Source organism: Dama dama, chromosome 10, assembly GCF_033118175.1.
Source record: "Dama dama isolate Ldn47 chromosome 10, ASM3311817v1, whole genome shotgun sequence".
Taxonomy (NCBI): Eukaryota; Metazoa; Chordata; class Mammalia; order Artiodactyla; family Cervidae; genus Dama; species Dama dama.
In genome coordinates, this window is record NC_083690.1 from 11,212,574 (window position 1) to 11,234,494 (window position 21,921).

General features: G+C 50.2%; 1 protein-coding gene across 12 annotated transcripts in view; it reads left to right on the forward strand.

Moving 5' to 3' along the window:
• CLEC16A (C-type lectin domain containing 16A) overlaps positions 1 to 21,921 on the forward strand; it is a 239,612-nt gene that overhangs the window by 28,897 nt on the left and 188,794 nt on the right. For 11 of the 12 annotated variants that reach the window (XM_061152832.1, XM_061152825.1, XM_061152827.1 and 8 more), the window contains exons 4-9: positions 615 to 763; positions 4,157 to 4,262; positions 5,945 to 6,068; positions 10,607 to 10,781; positions 12,431 to 12,484; positions 16,014 to 16,127. In XM_061152832.1, coding sequence (XP_061008815.1) covers positions 615 to 763; positions 4,157 to 4,262; positions 5,945 to 6,068; positions 10,607 to 10,781; positions 12,431 to 12,484; positions 16,014 to 16,127 — 722 coding nt within the window. The remainder of the gene's footprint in view (positions 1 to 614; positions 764 to 4,156; positions 4,263 to 5,944; positions 6,069 to 10,606; positions 10,782 to 12,430; positions 12,485 to 16,013; positions 16,128 to 21,921) is intronic. The other variant, XM_061152833.1, reaches the window with a different exon arrangement.

The window sequence follows — 21,921 nt, forward strand, 5'->3', positions numbered from 1 at the left end:
TTAACCTTAGTCTTTTTACTCACCTGCAAAACAGGGCAAACAAGGCCTACTCTGCAGGTTCACTGAATGATGATGCAAAGCAGTCCGCCTGGTGCTGGCCGGGTCGTGGAGGTTCAGCCTCTAGGGGCCTCTATGAAATCGTGTTGCCCCTATAGGAAGGGAAAAGCCATGCGGAGCCCGCTGTGGCACTCAAGGGTGACAGTGTGACTTCTGATGGCGAAATGGGGCCATCTTTCATAAGACACGGTGCAGCTGACCCTCATCTGTGGGTGGTTTGTGAAACTGCCCACATAGCACCTGGTCTGCCCCACCACCGGCCCTCTCACTGAACTTTGCTAGCAACGGAGGAAAATGCTCGAGCATTCTTGTGTCTGGTGTGGGAGGCAGCCGTGTCCTGGGCTTTCTGGGGCCTCGCTCTTGAACTTTGTAGTGACTACGCATGGTGGCTGATTTCTGTGCTGGTTAAAGGTTAAGCTGCTCCCTGTCAGCCTGACTGGTTCAAGTCCCTTCACATGGTCATCTGCTCATTCCTGGACTTTCTCTGCTTGTCTTTCCTCCGGCATGAATTAATTAACCTGTTGTTTTTTTTCTTTTCTTTTTTTTTCTCCCTCTAGATTATTTGCTCTCTAATAACTATGTAAATTCTATCATTGTCCACAAGTTCGACTTTTCTGATGAGGAGATTATGGCATATTACATATCATTCCTGAAAACACTTTCGTTAAAACTCAACAACCACACGGTCCATTTCTTTTACAATGAGGTAAGTAGCTGCACAGAGGCATGTTTGGTTGGAAGCTAGCCAGTTCAAGCAGCGCCTTTGGTTCAGGTGACCTTGTGTCTGTTTACAAAGCACGTATGCATTCACCGTTTCCTGAGTCACTATTTCATAGCAACACTGTTTGACCTTGGCAGGGTTTTGTTTTTTTGCTTTTTTAATGGAACAAGTTACCTTTTCTGTTTTTAATGTAAAATTCAATTTGTGCTACCTGAGAGCATGATACTCTTGGTAGGGAGAAGTGCCCAGAAATTAACCTGGGGTTGTGTTCCTCTGTTGGCAAAACAGTGACGACTCCAGTCAAACCCAACTTTGCCACCTCCCTGTTATGTGACCTTAAAGGAGTCTTAGTCCTCTGAGCCTCACTTTCTTCATCTGAGAAATGGTGATGATAGTTTCTACCTTGAAGGGTTTTCCAGGGGTTGAATTAAATGAGATGATGTCTTCAAAGCAACTAGTACGTACCTGACTCCCTAAAACTGTAGCCCTTGTTGTGCTTTATATGCTAAAATCCCTGATATTCTTGGGGAGAATTACTAACAATTTAAATAAATGAGTTGCCATTGTTCTTACAGTTAAGAAGAGCTTGAGCGATCAGGTCAATAAATCTCACATTCCAAAAAGTACAGATTCTGGCCCTCCTGGGACTGGCTCATCCTGTGGCTCGATCACTTCGTGAGCGACCCAGACTTTTCCATCATCCTGCTCTGCTGAGCTGGCATCTGTCTCTAGGCTCAAACCCCTCATGGTCTCAGGATGGCTGCAGAAGTCCAGACACCACACACTCACTGCCACTGCTGAAAAGCCCGATGAGATCACGTCCTTTCTTGTGCCCCCTTCTAACTTTCCCCAAAACTTCTTGCCCAGAAGCCTCCAACAGACTTCTTTTCCCGTCTTGCTGGTCAGAATTCTGTCACATTTCTCTCACTGTGTCTGGTGTTGGGGAATGGCCTGGCAGGGCAGTTCTGGCTCAGTCTCTCACAAGGCTGCAGTCATCTGAAGGCTGGATTAGGGTTGGGGGATCTGCTTCCAGGGTGGCTCATCCCCATGGCTGACCATTCAGCGCTGGCTGTTGCTGGGAGGCCTCAGTTACACAGTCCCTTCTAGGGGGTTGCTCGGGCGTCGTCTTGGCGTGGCATTTGGCGTCCCATAGAATAAATGATCCCAAGACATCAAGGCAAGCTGTAACGCCTTTCCTGACAGGGCCTCAGAAGCCACACACCGTCTTCCAGTGTCTTCTTTAGGCTGCCCAAGCCAGCCCTGACTCAGCGTGGAAGGAGGCACAGGGTGTGACTCTTCGGAGGTGAGGGTCGCTGGGGCATGTTGGGGGCCAGCTGCCACACAGCCACGTGCTGTTTGTCCAGCAGGTGTCCTCTGATCGGTGGTCACATATGCTGCACAACCTGTACTTGAAGTCAGACCACGGTCCCAGACATTTCCTCTGAGTTTGGGCAAAATCCACCCAGCTGTCTTCGTAGGATGTGGCAACAGCCTCCTGCGCTTTGATTTGTTTTGTCTAGATTTGTAGTGAGCAAAAACTGGCCTCTTGCTCACATATCGTTCCTGAAAACGCTTTCGTTAAAACTCAACCACCACACGGTCCATTTCTTTTACAAGGGAAGGCCGCTCTTCCCTTTTACAAAGGGAAGGAATACTAGCTGCCAGCCACAAGGTGTGGGATGGTTTAGAAGATTGACGTTGTGTGGCCCGGTGCCTGGTACACAGTAGGTGCTCATTGACTGTGTCCAGAGACCAAGGGGTGCTGTTTGCATCCTCCCAGAGGCTCTCCTGGGCAGAAGGAAACCCACCTGCAAAGTTCAGACTGGAGAGGGGGCCAGGTTCTTCCCCAGCTCAGGTGCAGCTGAGCTTCTGTGCATCTGCTGGTGGGGGGGTGGGCGGAGAGGGCAGGACGCAGGGATTCTGGGGCCGTGGTGATGCTCCTGGAAGTATATCCAGCTGATCCCAGAGGAGTCACAGGAGCCTGATCTTTGAGGTGGACTTGGTTTCCGTTTCTGTGGGCTCGTGCCGTAGCTGCCAACTGTTAGGTGCACACCTGTGTCTAGTGCTCAAAGTCGCGTTGCCCTCATTAGACAGGTGTCACCTCACTGAAGGTCGCTGGCTGGTTCCGGCTTCCCTGCCTGGGGGCGCCCTCCAGTCTCATCGGGCGCCATGAGAAACACTGGCCAGAAGAGGGCAGCAGAGCACGTCATTTCATGCTCCCGGGTCCTGCGCGCCTTTTCCTTAAGGCTCCCCTTCTCTGCTTCTGAACAGTTTTGATCTCTTCTCTGGTTTTGATCTGTTCTGATAACCCCTTTTTAACGGCAGAAGATTCCCAAGGCCCTCCTCTTCCACAGTAATGTTTACACTTGTAGTGTTTCCAAATGGAGATATATGTTAGCAAAAGGAAAGGAAAGCACAGTCATGTCTGACTCTCTGTGATTCCATAGCCTATAGCTTGTCAGGTGTCTCCAGGCATGAGTACTGGACTGAGTTGCCAGTCCCTTCTCCAGGGGATTTTCCCGACCCAGGGATTGAACCTGGGTCTCCTGCATTGCAGGCAGATTCTTTACCAACTGAGCTACTAGGGAAGCCTATATATTAGCTAAAAGATGTTCTAAATGTAGTCAGACTTTGCACTTTGCCTTTTGAAATGCTGCTTGTTGAAGCAGAATCTAATAACAACATCTGGAATTATCAACGAGTGCTCCTTCGGTATCAGGCACTGCACCTGAAATAATCTCATTTAATATTAGCAACCACGAAGTGGGAATTTTACAAATGTCGAAATGGAGACTTAGAAATACTACATCACACAGCTAAGAGTGGTGGAACAGATCCTGAACCTAGGCCTGGCATTGGCTGGACCCATTTCTGTTTCTTCCATGGTCTCACTGTCTCACCCCTCTCCATGTTCCCCATAGGGAGTGAACCACTGGCTTAAGGTTCACATGGGTGCTGTGTGTGTGTTTTACGGACGTCTCTGATAGGATTCCCTGGTAGCTCAGCTGGTCAAGTATCCGCCTGCAATGCAGGAGACCCCGGTTCGATTCCTGGGTTGGGAAGATCCTCTGGAGAAGGGATAAGCTACCCACTCCTGTATTCTTGGGCTTCCATGGTGACTCAGCTGGTAAAGAATTCACCTGCAATGCGGGAGACCTGGGTTTGATCCCTGGGTTTTGAAGATCCCCTGGAGAAGCAAAAAGCTACCCACTCCAGTATTCTGTCCGGCCTGGAAAATTCCATGGACTCTATAGTCCATGGGATCACAAAGAGTCGGACACGACTGAGCAACTTTCACTGATAGGGTTCAGAAATCCGGGGTGGGGGCAGGCCTGTCAATGGGTGTGTGACTCATTTTGGGTACTTGTTGTGTTTTAGCACACTAATGACTTCGCCCTGTACACAGAAGCCATCAAATTTTTCAACCACCCTGAAAGCATGGTCAGAATTGCTGTAAGAACCATAACCTTAAACGTCTACAAAGGTAAGTTCCCCTGTGAGCTTGCGCCTTGTTGGGTTTCTATCGTGACAGCTAGTGCTTGCTCTCCTGAGTGCCTACAGACAGTTCTGTGGTGGTGTCAGGGAGTTCATTTATGGCTGGGGTTACCTGTCTCATGAAAGGTTGTCATCATGGACCATGTAGCCACCCCCTTACATAAATTCCTATGCCTCCGCCTTGTCCATGCACACTTAGTTCTGCATGGGAAAGTCTCCCACAGTGCCGACACAGGGAAGGCGTGATGGCCTGAGAGGGGCACATGTGTTAATTAGATAAGGCACAGCTGTCTTTGAAACTCAAACGAGTCTTTGAATTTGCCCCTTGGCCTGTAAAATATACTTCAGTACCGCCAGGAGGCGTGTTATCTGTAAATAACGCACAAGCGCATTTCTTGTTGCAAACAGCAGGGGGCAATGTTGTATTCTCAACCTGCCGCAAAGCCCAACAACAAATTCCTCCTCTCTCTCAAAAAGTACTGAACGCCCAAATCACTGCCCCCAGGAGAAAGCCCTTCTGTGGCTTCTCGCCCCCAGGGGCACAAAGGCTGGCTGGACATGAGTCTTCTGGCCTGGAGTGTGCTGGGCTCTCTGCCCAACAACGCCCAGGTCACTTCCCGTGTAGTCCCCACCCTGGAGCCGGGACCCTGTTTTCTCAGGGACCAGATGCTTTGACCTTCTCAAGTTAAGACATTATTACTGGGGATGACCCCTAATTGGGAGCGGGGTTTAGGCGCTGCTCGGGGACTCACTCCAGCCTGGTTCTGGGATGGCCTTAGCCTGGAGAGCCTTCTAAGAACTCAGAGTGGGGACCATCTGGGGGTCATAACCTGGGGGCCAAATCCAGCTCTCAGGTTTTCGTTGGTTTAGATATTTTTTGAAAAAATACATAGTCATTGACATTTAAAACGAGAGAGCTAGAGGCACAGCCTGGATTTCTGACTTGAGAAGGTAGATGTGGCTGTTGCTGGCGCACAGTCCTGCAAGGCAGGGGTGAACCGGCGCCGAGAATTGCTGCTATGGGGTCAGGCCGTGCGCCTCCGTTCACCCACTGGGCCTGCTGGCTTCGCTCACCAGTTACCGGCCAGCCCACAGGCCTCTGGACTCATGACCCGGTCTGAGCCCCAGCCCTGCCGCCTCCTGCTCTCCACTCTCTTCTAACCTGTGTCTTTCTGTTTAGATGCCTCCTGCCCTAGCTCTCTGCCCCTCTGAGCAACTCTCTCACCCTCCCAGCTCCTAACCCTGTTAACTGTTGTCTGTTTTTTGCCTTTCCTTCAATGACGATTCCCGTGTTCCTTATTCCAGTGTCATGTAAGTTAATAACTTCTGGTTTTCTGCTTTCTTGACTTACCCTTACATGCAAATACAAGAAACTTGCTTGAGAATCGTGTAGTTTTCATCGTAGTCTAGCTAAATGCACTGCTGATAAGGTTTCCTCATGCACTATCAATGTTTAACCCTGATTCATTGATTTTGTTAATTATAAAAATAACATAACTACCTTCATAGTTTTCTGAATAAGGCAACCATTTTAAAGTATTTCCAGGAAAGACAGAAAAGAGTCAGATTATAGTAGAGGGCTTTTTCATTGCATTTTTTTTTAAAATCTCCCCTCAAGTTATTTTTGGTAGCTTGACTTTTTTTTTTCTCTTCTTTTGTGAATCTTCTCAGTGGATAACCAGGCCATGCTGCACTATATCAGAGACAAAACCGCTGTCCCTTACTTCTCCAATTTGGTCTGGTTCATTGGGAGCCACGTGATCGAGCTTGATAACTGTGTACAAACAGATGAAGAGTAAGTGATTACCCCAGGATGCCTGTTAGGTGGACAGAATGCTTTGGGGAGAATTCTGTTCTCATTGAGAAAAAAGCCAAACACTAGAATAAAACTTAACACCACCCCCCACCCCGCCCCCGTGCAGACTATGGACTTCCATACTCTGAAAGGTTCCACCCAGATTTCCACTATTCTTAGCAATAGAAAGTTGGAAACCACTCAGATACCTCCCAGAGAGGAACAGGGTAAATGAATCGAGTGCACCCATAGAGGGGGTGCTGGGCAGCTGGTGTAAAGATGAAGATGACCTTCCACCAGTGATTGGATAAACACCACACAATATCCATCTCAGGATGGATGAGACACAGCTTGCAGTGGAATAATATTCGGCAATAAAAAGGACCAAAGTATCAATACATACAACACCCTGGGTGAACCTTGAAAGCATTATGCTCAGTGAAAGGATGCAAGGGGCCACATATTATATGATTCTACTTATATGAAATGGCCAGAATAGGCAAATCCATAGAAGCAATAGATTAGTGGTTTCCTAGGGTTGGAGGAGGGGTGTGTGGGGTGGGGTGCGGAAATGGAAAATGACTGCCTGGGCTTTTTTGAGGCGAGGGGATAAAAATATCCTAAGGTTGATTGTGATAATGGTTGGAAAACTCTGTGAATATGTATTAGTCACTCAATCATGTCTGATTCTTTGAGACCCCATGGACTGTAGCTCACCAAGCTTCTCTGTCCATGGGATTCTCCAGGCAAGAATACTGGAGTGGGTTGCCATTTCCTGCTCCAGGGGGTCTTCCCGACCCAGGGATCAAGCCCAGGTCTCCTGCATTGCAGGTAGATTCTTTGCCATCTGAGCCATTAAATTGTATACTTTGGGTAAAGATTTTGGTGTGTGAATTCTATATCAGTAAATCTGTTTAAGAAAAAATTAAGATGGTGATAAATAGACATCTCAGAACAGGATTTCTCAAACTCTGCCTGTTCATCTCTTGAACTAGGTAATTCTTTGTGGTGGGGCATCCTGTGCTTCATAGGGTGTTTAGCAGCACCCCTGGCCTCCACCCTCTAGACGCCAGTAGTGCCCCTTTCCAACTGTGAAAACCAAAACTATCTCCAGACAGAGGTCTCCTTTAAGGGAAAATTGTATCAGTTGAGAACCACTGCCCCAGAGTGACAGCTTTGCACAGATCTGGTGACAAGTACACCTAGATGGGGTCAGGACGATAAAGAGACTCAGGAAGGAGGTCTCTTGGGGCTGCAGAGGGCTAGAGAGAGAGAAAATATTAGCTTCCACATTGGCAAAGAAATAAGGTTCTGTGGATCACAGAGCAGTTGGGAGAATGAGGACCCATATAGATGAGGCTTCACAGGTGGCTAAGTCATAAAGAATTCACTTGCCGATGCAAGAGACTCAGGTTCAATCCCTGGGTTGGGAAGATCCCTTGGAGTAGGCAACCCACTATGGTATTCTTGCCTAGGAAATCCCATGGACAGAGAAGTGTGGTGGGTTATGGTCCGTGGAGTCACAGAGAGTTGGACATGACTGAGCAATTAAAAAAAAAAAGGAATTATAGATATGAATAGTCATGGATATGAGACTTGATGAAACACAGCTCCAGAAAGAACCGAAAGTTATTCAAGGAAGAAAGTGTACTCCTGGTCCTCCACGTGACTGCAGTGACTGGTTATAATGTCAACACCAGTTGCTGATGACTGCTGGGTAGGGAGGGGCGGAGGGAACACAGATTTCTGTCATCAAGGCAGGTCCTTGTGTACTATCTAATATGGCTCAGTCACAAAATAGAGGGCCTTGCAGATTGCAAAATAGAGGGAGGAATTATCCACAGAAACCCCTAAAAGAGTTGAAAACTGCTTCCTCTGGAGAGTGGGCAGGCATGGGGGAGGCAGGGCCAGGAGCTTCTGTGTTTTTTTTATCTGCTTATCAGTTCTATTGGATTTCTAAATCCGTGTGTTCAGTTGCTCAGTCGTGTATGACTCTTTGTGACCCCATGGATTGCAGCACGCCAGGCTTCCTTGTCCTTCACTATCTCCCAGAGTTTGTTCAAATTCATGTCCATTGAGTCGGTAGTGCCATCCAACCATCTCATCCTCTGTCATCCCCTTCTCCTCCTGCCCTCAATCTTTCCCAGCATCAGGGTCTTTCCCAAGGAGTCAATTCTTCATATCAGGTGGCCAAAGTATTGGAGTTTCAGCCTAAGCATCAGTCCTTCCAATGAATATTCAGGACTGATTTCCTTTAGGATGGACTGGTTGGATCTCCTTGCTGTCCAAGGGACTCTGAAGAGTCTTCTCCAACACCACAGTTCAAAAGTATCAATTCTTCCGTGCTCAGCTTTCTTTATAGTCCAACTCTCACATCCATAGATGACTACTGGAAAAACCATAGACGGATCTTTGTTGGCAAAGTAATGTCTCTGCTTTTTAGTGTGCTGTCTAGGTTGGTCATAGCTTTTCTTCCAAGGAGCAAGCATCTTTTAATTTCATGGCTGCAGTCACCATCTGCAGTGATTTTGGAGCCCCCCAAAATAAAGTCTGCCACTGTTCCCACTGTTTCACCATCTATTTGCCATGAAGTGTTGGGACCAGATGCCATAATCTTAGTTTTCTGAATGTTGAGCTTTAAGCCAACTTTTCCACTCTCCTCTTTCACTTTCATTAAGAGGCTCTTTAGTTCTTTTTCACTTTCTGCCATAAGGGTAGTGTTATCTGCATATCTGAGGTTATTGATATTTCTCCCGGCAATCTTGATTCCAGCTTCTGCTTCATCCAGCCCAGCATTTCTCATGACGTACTCTGCATATAAGTTAAATAAGCAGGGTGACAGTATACAGCCTTGACATACTCCTTTTCCTATTTGGAACCAGTCTGTTGTTCCATGTTCAGTTCTAACTGTTCCTTCTTGACCTGCATACAGATTTCTCAAGAGGCAGGTCAGGTGGTCTGGTATTCCCATCTCTTTCAGAATTTTCCAGTGTGTGGAATGATCCACACAAAGGCTTTGGCGTAGTCAATAAAGCAGAAGTAGATGTTTTTCTGGAACTCTCTTGCTTTTTTGATGATCCAACAGATGTTGGCAATTTGAACTTTGGTTCTTCTGCCTTTTCTAAATCCAGCTTGAATATCTGGGATTTCACAGTTCACTGGCTTGGAGAATTCTGAGCATTACTTTACTAGCGTGTGAGATGAGTGCAATTGTGCGATAGTTTAAGCATTCTTTGGCATTGCCTTTCTTTGGGATCGAAATGAAAACTGACCTTTTCCAGAGCTATGGCCACTGCTGAGTTTTCCAAATTTGCTGGAATATTAAGTACAACACTTTCACAGCATCATCTTTTAGGATTTGATATAGCTCAACTGAAATTATCACCTCCATATGGAAATAACATACTGTTTATCTGTTAGTGGTGGGACTATGGGAGACTTTGATTTCTTTTTGCTCTTATTTCCTTCTTTAGTTGTCTGTCCCCTCCAGTGACCATCTATTACTTGAGTAATAATCATAGTAGAAACAAAAGGTCTTGGATCTAGATTGCTTTTTGTGGCAGATAACCACTCTGCAGGAGGGGAAGGGGCCCCGTCGACTGTTTCAGGTCTTTGTCCTTGTTGAGCGTGAGGCCGATCCACTCATAGGGCCTGAACAGCCCCAGTGCCTGTGTCTTCCCTGGAAGCAGGCAGAGCCTCCTGGGACCTGGGGTGTCACGTCTTCATGTGGCGCCCCTCTTATGATCAGGACTGAGGTTGGCTGAGGCTGTTGAGGCCTGCCTGTTTCCTCAGAACTCCTCAGGAGGATTTAATTAGTGAAGATTTATTGTTCCATTAATGCTGCTTATCTCAAGAGCCAGGGATCTTGCCACTTGGACCAGTGGCTGCTCATGTTTGAAGTGCCTGGCTAAAAGCTTCCCTGGGTTTTCCTGTGTTTACCCATTTTGTTTGGGACTGTGGTGATGATGATGGAGTCCATTGTTCCGAGGCCCCCAGAAAGTGGGGGGGATCCCATTATTGCTGTTGTTATTGTTTAGTCGCTCAGTTGTGTCCGACTCTTTGCAACCCCATGGGCTGCAGCACACCGGGCTCCCCTGTCCTTCATCATCTCCCTGAGCTTGCTCAAACTCATGTCCATTGAAATGGTGATGCCATCCAACCATCTCATCCCCTGTCGACCCCTTTTCCTTCTGCCCTCAATCTTTCCCAGCATCAGGGTCTTTTCTAATGAGTTGGCTCTATGCAAAAGGTGGCCAAAGTATTGGAGCTTAAGCTTTAGCATGGTGGTGATGGTGGAGTCCATTGAACTGAGGCCCCCAGAAAGTGGGGGGATCCCTCGAGTCCCCTAAAATCGAATGCAGTGGACCTGTCCATGTTTCCTTCCTGTAATCTACTGGGAGGGCCAGGATAGGTGTCTCTCGAGACTGGCTCAGATATTTGTTTGTGAAGGAAGTGCCCCCAGCAACCTAAGTCTCAGGCCATTGGTGCTCAGCTCTGGGCCTGGGCGTGGGGGCTGAGATGGGCCTCTCTCCGGGCAGGCACCGGAATCGGGGGAAGCTCAGTGACCTGGTGGCTGAGCACCTGGACCACCTGCACTATCTCAACGACATCCTCATCATCAACTGCGAGTTCCTCAACGACGTGCTCACGGACCACCTGCTCAACAGGCTCTTCCTGCCGCTCTACGTGTACTCACTGGAGAACCAGGACGAGGTGTGCCCGGGCGGGGGCGTCTGCAGGCGGGGGAGCGGTCACCCCAAGCGGCAGGGCTCTGCAAGGGGCCACGGCTTGGAGCCTGAGGGACAGGCCTTTCCTCCCCTTTTCTTTCCTGAGGGGGTGAAGGAGAGGGCGGGGGGGAGGGGAGGAGAGAGAGAGACGGACAGAGCGTATGAGCGTGTGTGTGTGTGGACAGTAAATGAACGAGAAAAGATTACTGACATCCAAAGGAGACAGGAAACGTGTACAAATTCAGGGTTTTGGTTTCTGTGCGTCCTTCTCCTGAGGTGCTCTCATCCCTGCTCACTTTTTTGGCTGGTTGCCAGAGCTAATTGACTTGAAGAAGATCCAGCCGGCTGCAAAACTTGAATGGCTGGAAGGGGATGGAGCACACCCAGGAAAAGATCCCGGGGCAGAGACTGTCCACAGTGACAGGCGGCGGAGCCCTTGGAGGGTTGGAGCCCGTTCATGGGCACTTTCTCAGATATGCCCTCTCCCTCCTCTCAGAGTTTCTGGCTCAGGGGTCTGGAGGGCACTGGGACCCTGCGCCCGAAGTGATTCTGAGCTGGTGGTTCTCCGTGCCCGCCCCCGAGAAGAATGCCACCTTGAGGAGAGGGGACCTTTGGCCAGCACCTCCGAGAATGGAGGGGCAGAGGCCTTGGCAGGAGGTGGGACAGAGCCAGCTGGTTACTCTGCAGGGATTTCAGGCTCTGTGTGTCCCGGCAGAACGGGGGTGTAGCTTTCTTTTTGGAGACAGAACACGGGGCTTCTCGCTACAAACAAGTGACTCAGAGAAAACTGTAGCCCTAACGAGAGCGACCTGATGCTGCTCTGGAAGTGGAGAGAAAGCTGGGGAATTGGCGTTTTCAGACCTGGGTTCAAATTCTGCCTCTTTCCTCGTGACCATGGACCAGGCAGTCGACCTCCCTGAGCACGACAAGGGTCCTGAAGATCCTTACAGGCTTGGTAGGAGATGGAGCTCGTTGGAGCCCAGTACAGATGAGGGGCTTCTCTGAGATCAGGGTGCCCTCACCTCTCCCTGCCCCACTTCCTGAGCGCAGGCCTCCGGGGCCTCTTCTTGCTAGGCTCTCGGTGCCCCAGCTGGGAGATTAACATTCTTGGTAATTTAAGGAGCTGGTTCTTCTCTTGGCTCCAGCATCTAATCAATGACTCATGCTGAAAGGTTTCTCAGGTGGAAGGTTAGCAGCCTTGCAAATAGTATCAGATGGGATTTTCGTTGAGACGCTCAGTCATGTCTGACTCTTTGGGACCCCCTGGACTATAGCCCGTGAGGCTTCTCTCTCTGTGGGATTTCCCAGGCAAGAACATTGGAGCGGGTTGCCATTTCCTTCTCCAGGGGATCTTCCCGACTCAGGGATCGATCCCATGTCTCCTGCATTGGCAGGCAGGTTCTTACCACTGCACCACCTGGGAAGCCCATCAGATGGGATGAGGTGTGAGTGTGTTTTGCAGGGTGGACTTTGCCACCAGGAAAGAAGAGCCTTAGGGTCTTGGAGGAAGTTGGGTCTTGGAAGGTGCTGGGTGCCGCTCAGCCGCTCATTCAGACAGATGGCCTCTGGCTTTTTGTATTTCGTACCACTCACATGTGTAACCCAGGCTTCTCTCATTCCCCCAACCTTCACCAGGGAGGAGAACGACCGAAGATCAGCCTGCCGGTTTCTCTCTACCTTCTCTCCCAGGTATGTCTGATCCTTCACCCATGTCCCCACCACACTGGGGCTCCCGGAGCACTGCCGCCTTTCAGAAGTTTCCCAGGCCACCTCACTCCATCTCTGTGTGTGTCCCTCATCTTGAAATAAAACAACCCTGACTCAAGGGGCTGTGTATCTTCTTCATGGTGGTACTTGGAAATTTAAAAAGAAGGGAGAAATAAGTCAAGCCTGGCAGATATATTGTTGTTTTTTGCTGTGGGGCCCAAGCTTTCCAAAACAACCAGGGAGTGTTCTAAATACCCTAAAAACGTGGCCCCTGCTTACGGCCATCTTGAAAGAGGCCCAAGGCTACAGGACCCAGCGTGTGTTCACAGAGCCACTGCGGTTTAACCAGTTCCCACTAACGATGCCGTTGTCGTGGTCCTGGGCCCCACCTTCTGGAAGGTATCTCGTAGCAGCCTCAGTACCCAAATTTGTGTCTTGAGCCAACTTGTCTGCCTCCTCGCCTTCAACAAGTGTGTCTCCTTCTCGTAATTATGTAATATTTACAAGAAGGGAAAAACTCCATGGCGACCCAGTTACATAACTTTAAAAATATTTTTATTACAAGCAGTGCAGACTCTCAGGCCATCTCATTAGACTGTCAAGCAGTCAGACGTTTGACCAGAGCTCTGTTCCCACTTCTGCAGCGGCCCAGGTACTCATTTGCTCTGCCGAGAGAATGTCTTTCTCACCGGGTCCTGGGCCATTTTGCGTTTGAGGTGGGGCCGTCTCCTGTTGGCCCGGGAAGAGAGATGCCGACCCGGCTTCTTCCCAGTGGCCGGGCCGGCCGGGCTCGCACGTGGCTGGCTCATGTTACTCCGGGACTCTCGTTCTGGGGGCTCCCTGTACTGGGAGCTGCATGCTGACACCTGAATGCCCCTCTGTGTGATGGAACTCCCTGCAATCCCCTGCCCCTCCAGGCAGCTGTTTCCGCCACCTCGTTACCAATCATCCCGCTTCCCCCTTCCTTTTCCCGAGGATTCTGGGAGCCTGGCAGGAGTGAGCCGGCCAGATGCAGAACCGCAGGAATCCTGTGGCAAGTGCCCCCAGCACCCTTCAGCTGCTGGCACACCCCAAGGATCACCGGGGTCAGGCCACGCTTTTTTCTCCGAGAACCCCCTTTCTCCTGCTTTCCTAGTAAAGGCCCAGCAGCCCAGGCAGCTCATTACGTGTTTCAGTGTCTCACAAAAAGCCTTGTCACTGGCATTTCTCAGCCTGAGGAAAGGGCTCTCGCACCCCTGCATTTCCATGGAACTTGATCACCATGTGGCCCGAATGTGTGAAAACCTCAAATGGGGCATGAATTCTGGTCCTTAAACTCTGCATCAGAGCATCCTTCTGAATTATTTTTCAAGGGTCTCTGCTAAACCAAGAAAATTTGTGTTGATGACATTAATTTGGTGTGATGGAGATGTGTAGCTGAAACTGAACCACCACTGGGGACAAGAGCATGACTTGGACAGGCTAGCCCAGCCTTTGAATCCGGCAGGCACATGCTTCCACCCATCTCCCAGTTGCTCGCTGCCCCCTCCCCGCTTTCCTCTGTCCAGGGCGCAGCCGAGAGTGAGCACCACGTGTGTGCACACTGGCCGTCACCAGGTGGGCCCCTGTAGGTGTTCCCTGAATGTTTGTGGACCGAGTTCCTTCGTCATCATCGTGCTCACTCACATGTGAGTGCCCGCCACAGCCCCTGATGTGGGCTAACCAGCTTTCTCATGCTGTATAGTCTGTGGTAGCTGGTATCTCCTCAGTGTTTTAAAAACAGATGTGCTTTTTTTTTTCCCTTAGGTGGGTACAACATTTGTTTATTCTACCGTGCCTTTCATCTGAATTGTATTTATTTTTTTGAACAATATATTCACCCTCTTCAAATAGTACAAAGTGACATGTAGGGAGAAGTTCCCTCTTACCACTGCCCCCCACATACCCAGTCCCACTCCCCAGAGGCAGCTGCTATTTCAGTCTCTGCCTCTCCTTTTTTTTTTTTTTACATTTTTAAATAATTTTTTTAAGTGATAAAGTTCAAACAAGTGAAAACCAGGTTGTCTTTCTACTTTTTTTTTGTTCAGTCTCCTGATTTCTCTCTCCAGAAACAACTATAGTTACAGGGTTTCCCCAGATCCTTCTGGGGACGTTCTCAATTGGCGGCGATTTCACCCCCAGCCTGGGGACGGCTGGCAGTGTCTGAAGACGTTGCCGGTTGTCATGCCCGGGGGAGGGGGTGTGGCTGGCATCTAGTGGTTCGAGGCCAGAGATGCTGCCAAATATCCTATAATGCCCAGCTGCCCACCCACAGCAAGGATTTATCACCAGACAAGAGTGCCAAGGAGGGACTTCCCTGGCAGTCCAGTGGTTAAGACTTCGCCTTCCAATGCAGATGGTGCAGGTTCAATCCCTAGTTGTGGAACTAAGATCCCAGATACCTCGAGGCCAAAAAGCCAAAACATAGAATAGAAACCATTATTGTAACAAATTCAGTAAGGACTTTTAAGATGGTTCACATCAAAAATATCAAGGGGCCATAGTTCCTTCGACTACAGAGTGATCCAAATTACTCTCTCTGAGGCTAGTTCGAGACCCGTGGGCACTCTCTAGTCCTTCAAAAAAAAAAAAAAAAAAAGTGCCAAGATTTGGAACCCCTGTTGCATGTATATATGAACAAATACAGACGTGCGCACACACCCTCTGATGTACAGACAATGGGTCCATCCCACGCTGCCCTGGGGTGCTGGTGTTACCGCTACATCTTAAAACACACAGGTAGGTGTGTCTGAGCTGGCTCTCCAAGGCGGTGTGGGTACCCTGACTCCCCAGACCGTTCCTTTGGATGTCAGGCAACAGGGTGGGGTGGCCAGGCCACCCCTCGACAGCCCAGTGCCTTCTGATGCTTGCCGCCTGGCACAACTCCATCTGTCTCTGGCCTGAGCGGCTTTTCCTCCCCACAGTTTCCACACCTCTCAGCGCTGCCCTGGAATTCTTAGGCGCTCAAACCCACCGCAAGGGGAAGAGCTCATTCCATGGGTGGGATCTCTGAGTGGCCAGCCCTCTGCCAAGTCCTCAACTGGAACGAGGCCTGCTGGCCCCTTCCTCTCCGTAACTGAAGGGCTAGGCTGGGGCCTCCTAGTCTTATCCTAATCGGATTTGACACTGAAATGCTTGCGGAGAGAAAAGAGGGTGCGGGTTTGGCGCTCCCTTCCCTCATGGCTTCACTTCAGCCTGATTTGGCTTCAGGCGGCCAGGAGGGACAGTCGTGCTTTAACGCACTTCCGTCTGCCAGTGAGCATCCAGCCAAATAGGCAACGGTCTGAAAGAAGGAGGGCCCGACCCAAGGAGGAGAGAAGTACAACTTGTTTCTCCCAGATGTGCCCCATTCTCTGGGTTTCGCGTCACTGGGATTGCTGCTAAGAGGCTTGTGCAGTAGCCCAGCCTTGTCATTTCAGGTCAAGGAAGGAAGAAGTTGAAATTCGTCTACATGCTTTAATGCAAAACCTATATTTTTTTTCTCCTTCACCAGGTCTTCCTAATTATACATCACGCACCCCTGGTGAACTCGTTAGCGGAAGTCATTCTGAACGGCGATCTGTCCGAGACATACGCTAAGCCCGAACAGGATGTTCAGAGAAGCTGTGTAAGTCATTAGCGGGGGGACTGTCTCAAGACCCTGATAAGACACCGTGGCTCATTTTGTTCACCTGTGTTTCTCTCAAACCAAAGACCAACATCCTGCTCATTACAGCACTGATGAGGCATAAGCTGGTCTGGGATTCAGGGGACCTCATTGGTCTTGACATGCCCAGAAGAAGCTGGGGTTGGGTACCGAGAGTGGATTTGACTGTGCGTGTGTTATTGAACTTGGGATCGTCCCGTTCTGGGCTTCTGGCTGTGTATCTGTGGGGCACTGTTCCTGCGGCAGGATGAGAGAATACTTTGTCTCAGGCCCCGCTATCTACAGAAGCCGGGCAGGGAATATCTGAATGACACGGGCCCCGGGAGAGGACAGTAGGGAGCGGTGGTGACTGTGACAAATTGGAGAGTGTATGTGTCTTTCGTGAGCAGTTATAGCTCACCCCAGCCTGCAGTCCTTCTGCAGTTATGTGGATAAAATACACTGTGGCCAGGTCCTCTCGTGTCTCTGGAGATGCGGCTGCTGCTGCTGCTAAGTCACGTCAGTCGTGTCCGACTCTGTGCGACCCCAGAGACAGCAGCCCACCAGGCTCCGCCATCCCTGGGATTCTCCAGGCAAGAGAACCGGAGTGGGTTGCCATTGAAGCTGCATTTTGAGGCCAGTACTCCCAAGTTTTAAATGATCACCAGCATGGCCTGAATTGCGTGTTTATGGTTTGTCACGTTTGTGCATATGGTACTCTGCTGAAGGGAAGCCCCAGTCACTGGGGCGTTGACTTCTCCCGAGGCTTTCCCTGCTTGGCGGGCCTGCCTCCCCGCCTCCCATGCTGCTCACTCCGTCCCGGCGCCTCTTGCTTGGTCCCCAGAGGGCCCTGTGCTTTCCCTCCACATTTGTGCTTGGAAGGCCTTTGCTCCCGGTTCTCTCTCGTCCAAGGCCTTACCTGTTCGGAGCAGGCATCTTATCTGCTATTGACTCTTGCGCATGTCTGAGATGAGCAGTGCTCACACAAAGGCCCTGTCTCTGCAGCCCTGTTCTCAGGCAGGCGGCGCACAGGTGAAGTGGCCGGGCTTACCCTTGAGCAGTCAACTCTGTTGTCATATCTGAGCTAGTGGGTGGAGTGTGGTCCTGGAGCGTGAAGGGCCAGAACTCCGTGGAGTGCAGTTACACAAGGCCCCTGCCCTTCTGCTTCTCCTGGTTTGCAGTGTCTTGGCCAGGCTGCTGTGCTCTTTAAGGGAAATCAGAACCTCTGAAAAGGTTTCCAGAAACCTCTGTCCTCATTGGTGGTGGCATTAGTTCAGCTGAATTGAATGAGGTCTTTTCACGGCCCCTGTCTGGCTTGTCCTTCTTCAATTCGTTCAAGAAGTATTTATTGCACCCTTTCTTTGGATCAGGCATTGTACTAGTTCTGGTAATATACAAAATCTAAATAGCCCCTGTCAGGCCGGGTCTTTACGGTTCCGCAGGAGGAGCAGAACATTGTTAAAACTTACAAACAAGGCTACTATTTCAGGTCTTAGAAATGCTCCAAAGAGCAGGAGTAGTGTTTGATGAGAGGATTTAGCTTGGAAGTGATGAGGGTGAAGAGTGTTGAACAGAAAGGATTCCCCTAGTGGTCCATGATGTGACAACATATGGGCTGGAGAACATGGAGCTGACAGTGTTAATACTGTTGATACCACTGGAGATGTTTCTTTGCAGCTTTCTTAAACTCTCTTTTGCTGAATGAAAGTAAGTTACAGAGCACTGAGTGAAGAATCAGTAAGGTCTCCAGGCAGGGCTGTTGAGGACCCCTCCAGCCTTGGGGTTGCCCTGGGCAAGTCATTTTACCCCATTTAGGGAACAGCGAATGTCAGTCCCACTCGGGAAAGCTGTGGTGAGATGGTGAGAAGATAGATTTAAAGTGTCTGTCAAGTGCCTGACAGGGTGCAGTCTGGCCCTCAGAATTGTTTGGTTTGGTCTTCGCAGTGTTAGACAGAAAAGTTTATAAATCGCCTACCAACTTTAAAATTTGGGAAGTTTCACATGAAAGTCCAGATTTCAGTCTGAAGATCTGGTCCCGGTTGTGCCTGTGTTGCTGTAAGAAGCTTCTCAGAGGCCGCCCCCTGCCCCCATCAGACGAGTCATGTGTCGGCCATCAGATTTGCCCAGTCCCCACGCAGCCAGCTGGTAACTCACCCTACAGTTATGTTAATAACAGATGAAAATGTAGTGGGTTCCTTCAGACTTCGTTCTGTCGCATGATTTCCAAACCCCAGGATCGCTACTAACTGCAGTTAGACTTAGCGTTCCAAGAGGTGAACCCAGAGACTGTTGGGGTGCTTGGGTTTGCAGGGCTTTTCATTGAAATTGATTGACATGCAGTTGCAGGACATAAAACAGAGCGATCTGGTACCCTTTCCCTAGTTTCCTCAGGGGTGACGTCTTGCAAAACTCTAGGACAGTGTCACAAAGCAGTATATTGACATCGGTATGTGGCATTTGGAATTAGAGCAAAAGCAAATGGTGGGAAGTTGCTGACAACCTCTCAGCTCTGGATTCCCACTTTAGTTGAACCTCTGATCGGCAGGATTATCTCTGAGATTTGTTCATTTTCCCAACAGCCTTCTCTTCTCCCGCCTCCATTGTGATAGACACACAGTGCTCCTGGCGGAGACACCTGAACTAAAAATGAAACACTTGTGTGTGTGTAAAAACTCACCAGCCCAAGTGAAAGTGTCAGCCTTCTACTTCCGGTTATTACCTTTCCCTGAATGTGAAATTGAAGTCTGTTGTGTCTTGACGACTGCTGTTGAAATTTGGGAAGGGCTTCTCTCATCAACAACTTGTTTGACAATAGTCCTTGTGAGATTTATCTCCCTTCCCTCCAAGCAAGAACAGACTCCTATTGTTTCCTGCCTGACTCGGATGTGGTTTGATCATACTTGTTTTAAGTTTCTTGGTCTTTTTTAACCTACTTTCTCCTTCCCGTAATTTGTTAGATAAGTTACTGGTATTGCTTCATTTTACCAGCAGACCTTTCACAAAACCAAACCAAAATTGAAGAGAGAGAAGCAGAGGGGAGAGCAGAGTTACTTGAAAAGTCTGTAATTTAGGGTTAAATTGAAAACACATCAGCATGCTTAGATAGACGTCTAATTGGAATTCATCTGTGCATTAAAACCATATGGTCCCCACGAAGGGATAACTCTGGCTGTAACTCTAACGCAGAGCAGAGTTTTCTCGTCTGGGGAAACAGAGTAAGAGAACACTCATTCTGAAACCACCAGCATCTCATTATTTTTGCAAAATGAACATACAGATTAGATTATGGGATGTGCATCATTACCTGTAGGTACTTTTCTGTTTTTGAAGGGACTTTTTTCATCCTGGTTTCTGTGGAATGGCTTCCTTGGTTTTTGCATTCATTCATCCATCCCCTGAGCAGAGATGCGCTGGTGCCCAGGACGGACATGCCCCCTGCCCTCCTCACTGGGCTCCCCAGCCCCTGCAAGGACAGGGGATCCTGTCTTGGAGACGCCTGTGTCGCCTGTGCTGTCCTGGGGCTGGCCGGAGATGCCTGGGGGTCTGCCGCAGCCCTGATCGGCTCAGTGGGTGAACTGGTGGCAGGGTCACAAGGGCTCCTGTGATGTTCTTCTTGACTCTCAGAACCGGACCCTCACAGGGCACCTTCTCTTTGCTCAGGGGGCGGTTCCCCATTCTGTCTGGTGCAGTGGACTCTGAGCTAGGCTGCCTGGGCCCCTCAAATCCTGGCTCCTTGTCTTACTAGGTGTGTCTGGGGCAAGTTCGTCCACCTCTCTGGGTTTCCATGTCCTCAACTCTCCAATCAGAATAACAACCGTGCATTTGCAGGGAGGATTAAACGCAGCACATGCTCAGTCGCTAAGTCGTGTCCATCTCTTTGCGACCCCATGGACTGGAACCTGCTAGGCTCTGTAAAGTGCTCCCTGGAAGGACTGATGCTAAAGCTGAAGCTCCAGTCCTTTGGCCACCTGATGCAAAGAGCCGACTCATTGGAAAAGACCCTGATGCTGGGAAAGAGTGAAGACAGGAGGAGAAGGGGGTGACAGAGGATGAGATGGTTGATGGCATCATTGACTCAATGGACATGAGTTTGAGCAAATTCCAGGAGATAGTGAAGGACAGGGAAGCCTGGCGTGCTACAGTCCATGGGGTCGCTAAAGAGTCAGCTGAGCAACTGAACAACAAAGTGTTTATTCCAAAGCCTAGCATGCATCAGGGCCTAATTAGCAGATGCTAGCTTGATAGTGCTCTGAGTTTCTGAGGCTTCAGAACAGCCCCACGTCCCCTACCTCCCTTGTTGGGGTGATTAACACAGAGGCATACTCAGTGCTCCCCAAAGGGAGGCGCCCTGTGAGTGGACACAGAGCAGAGAGGGCCAGGTGTTGGCGGCCACAATGACGATGATGACAGCAATGATGGTGGCCTGATTTTGCACGTCGCCGAGTAGTGTTAGCGTCTGAGCCTCTGTGTGCAGCTGGGCCTGCAGCTCAGCTGGCCCCGGGTCCCACTCTGGAAAGTGCGGATGCTCAGCCAGTCAGTGCACATTCACGCGCTTGGCTGGCACTGAATTCAGAGTGGGAACAGAGAATTCTAGGGCACAAGAGGCTGCTTTGTCCCTAAAGGAGGATGTCCGCCATCCCGCAGTAGGCACCAGTTCAGCCAGTTGGGATGGTCTCCAGGTGATTCTCGGGGGATCCAGAAAGGTGAGCACACGCCTGAAATGCTGGCCGCCGGTTCTCCACATGATACCCGTCCACCCTGGGAGCTGGACCCTCTGCTGGCAGAAGGCTCCGCCGGGATGCGGCACATGGAGCCCGAAGCTGAGGGAGCGGCGGCTGGGCTTCTCTGGCATGTGTGTTTGCAGGAGCAGAGCGTTCCTCATCACTGGCTTGGCTCGCGGCTGCACAGCCGGCCTTCCAACCCAGGCTTGGATCAGATGGCAGTGAAGCCCCCGCTGGGGACTGAATGCATCTGGTGGAAGAGCCCCCTGCAGCTGGGATTGCAGTTCCCCCACATCTTCTGTGCCCCTGACCTTACCTGTGACCCCCATGGCAACCGATGCTGGTACCAGAGCACACACATTCTTCCTGAAAGAGATCGGCTTCTGGAGGGTGGATCGGGGACTCCAAAGGGAAAAAATAGACTGGTATATATAAATCAAGGGCCTTAGCTGGCACAGTTGCAAGCACTCACACAAAGGACTGGACTCTTGTGCATTCTCCCTTTTGGTGGGTCTGCCGTGGTCCAGCCCGTCAGCTCTCAGTAGAATTACAGCTCCCAGGTGCATCCGCTGCCTGCAGGGTCCTGCGTGTGGCAGCATGGCTCGCCGGTGAGGGGATGTGATAGAAGCAGAGAGAATCCAGGGTGCAGCATGTCCCACGTAGGACCTGTCGCCTCTCCCTTCTTTCCTGTGGAAGCAGAGGCTGTACAACTGTCCGAAGCCCCGTGCATGGAGGCTCTTGGAGACATGCAGCCACATGGGTGACTGACCTGAGGGGCTAAGTCCTGCTCTAGGGAGCAGAGAAGGGATGGCCACGGCCTGGAGGAGCTGACAAGCAAGGCAAAACACAGTGGGCAAAGCAGGGGTGGAGGGGGGCGTGGAGAAGGTTCTGTGACTCAGGACTCAGCTAGCTCTTCTGTCTGCCTGGCAGCATAACCCGGAATGGGCTGGGGTGGCCACCGGGTTGGAAATGGCTCAGAGGGATGAGGCAGTGCCCACAACCAGCTGAATGGAGACCTCCCCTAGTCTGCATTTTTTCCAGATTTCAGCTGAAAT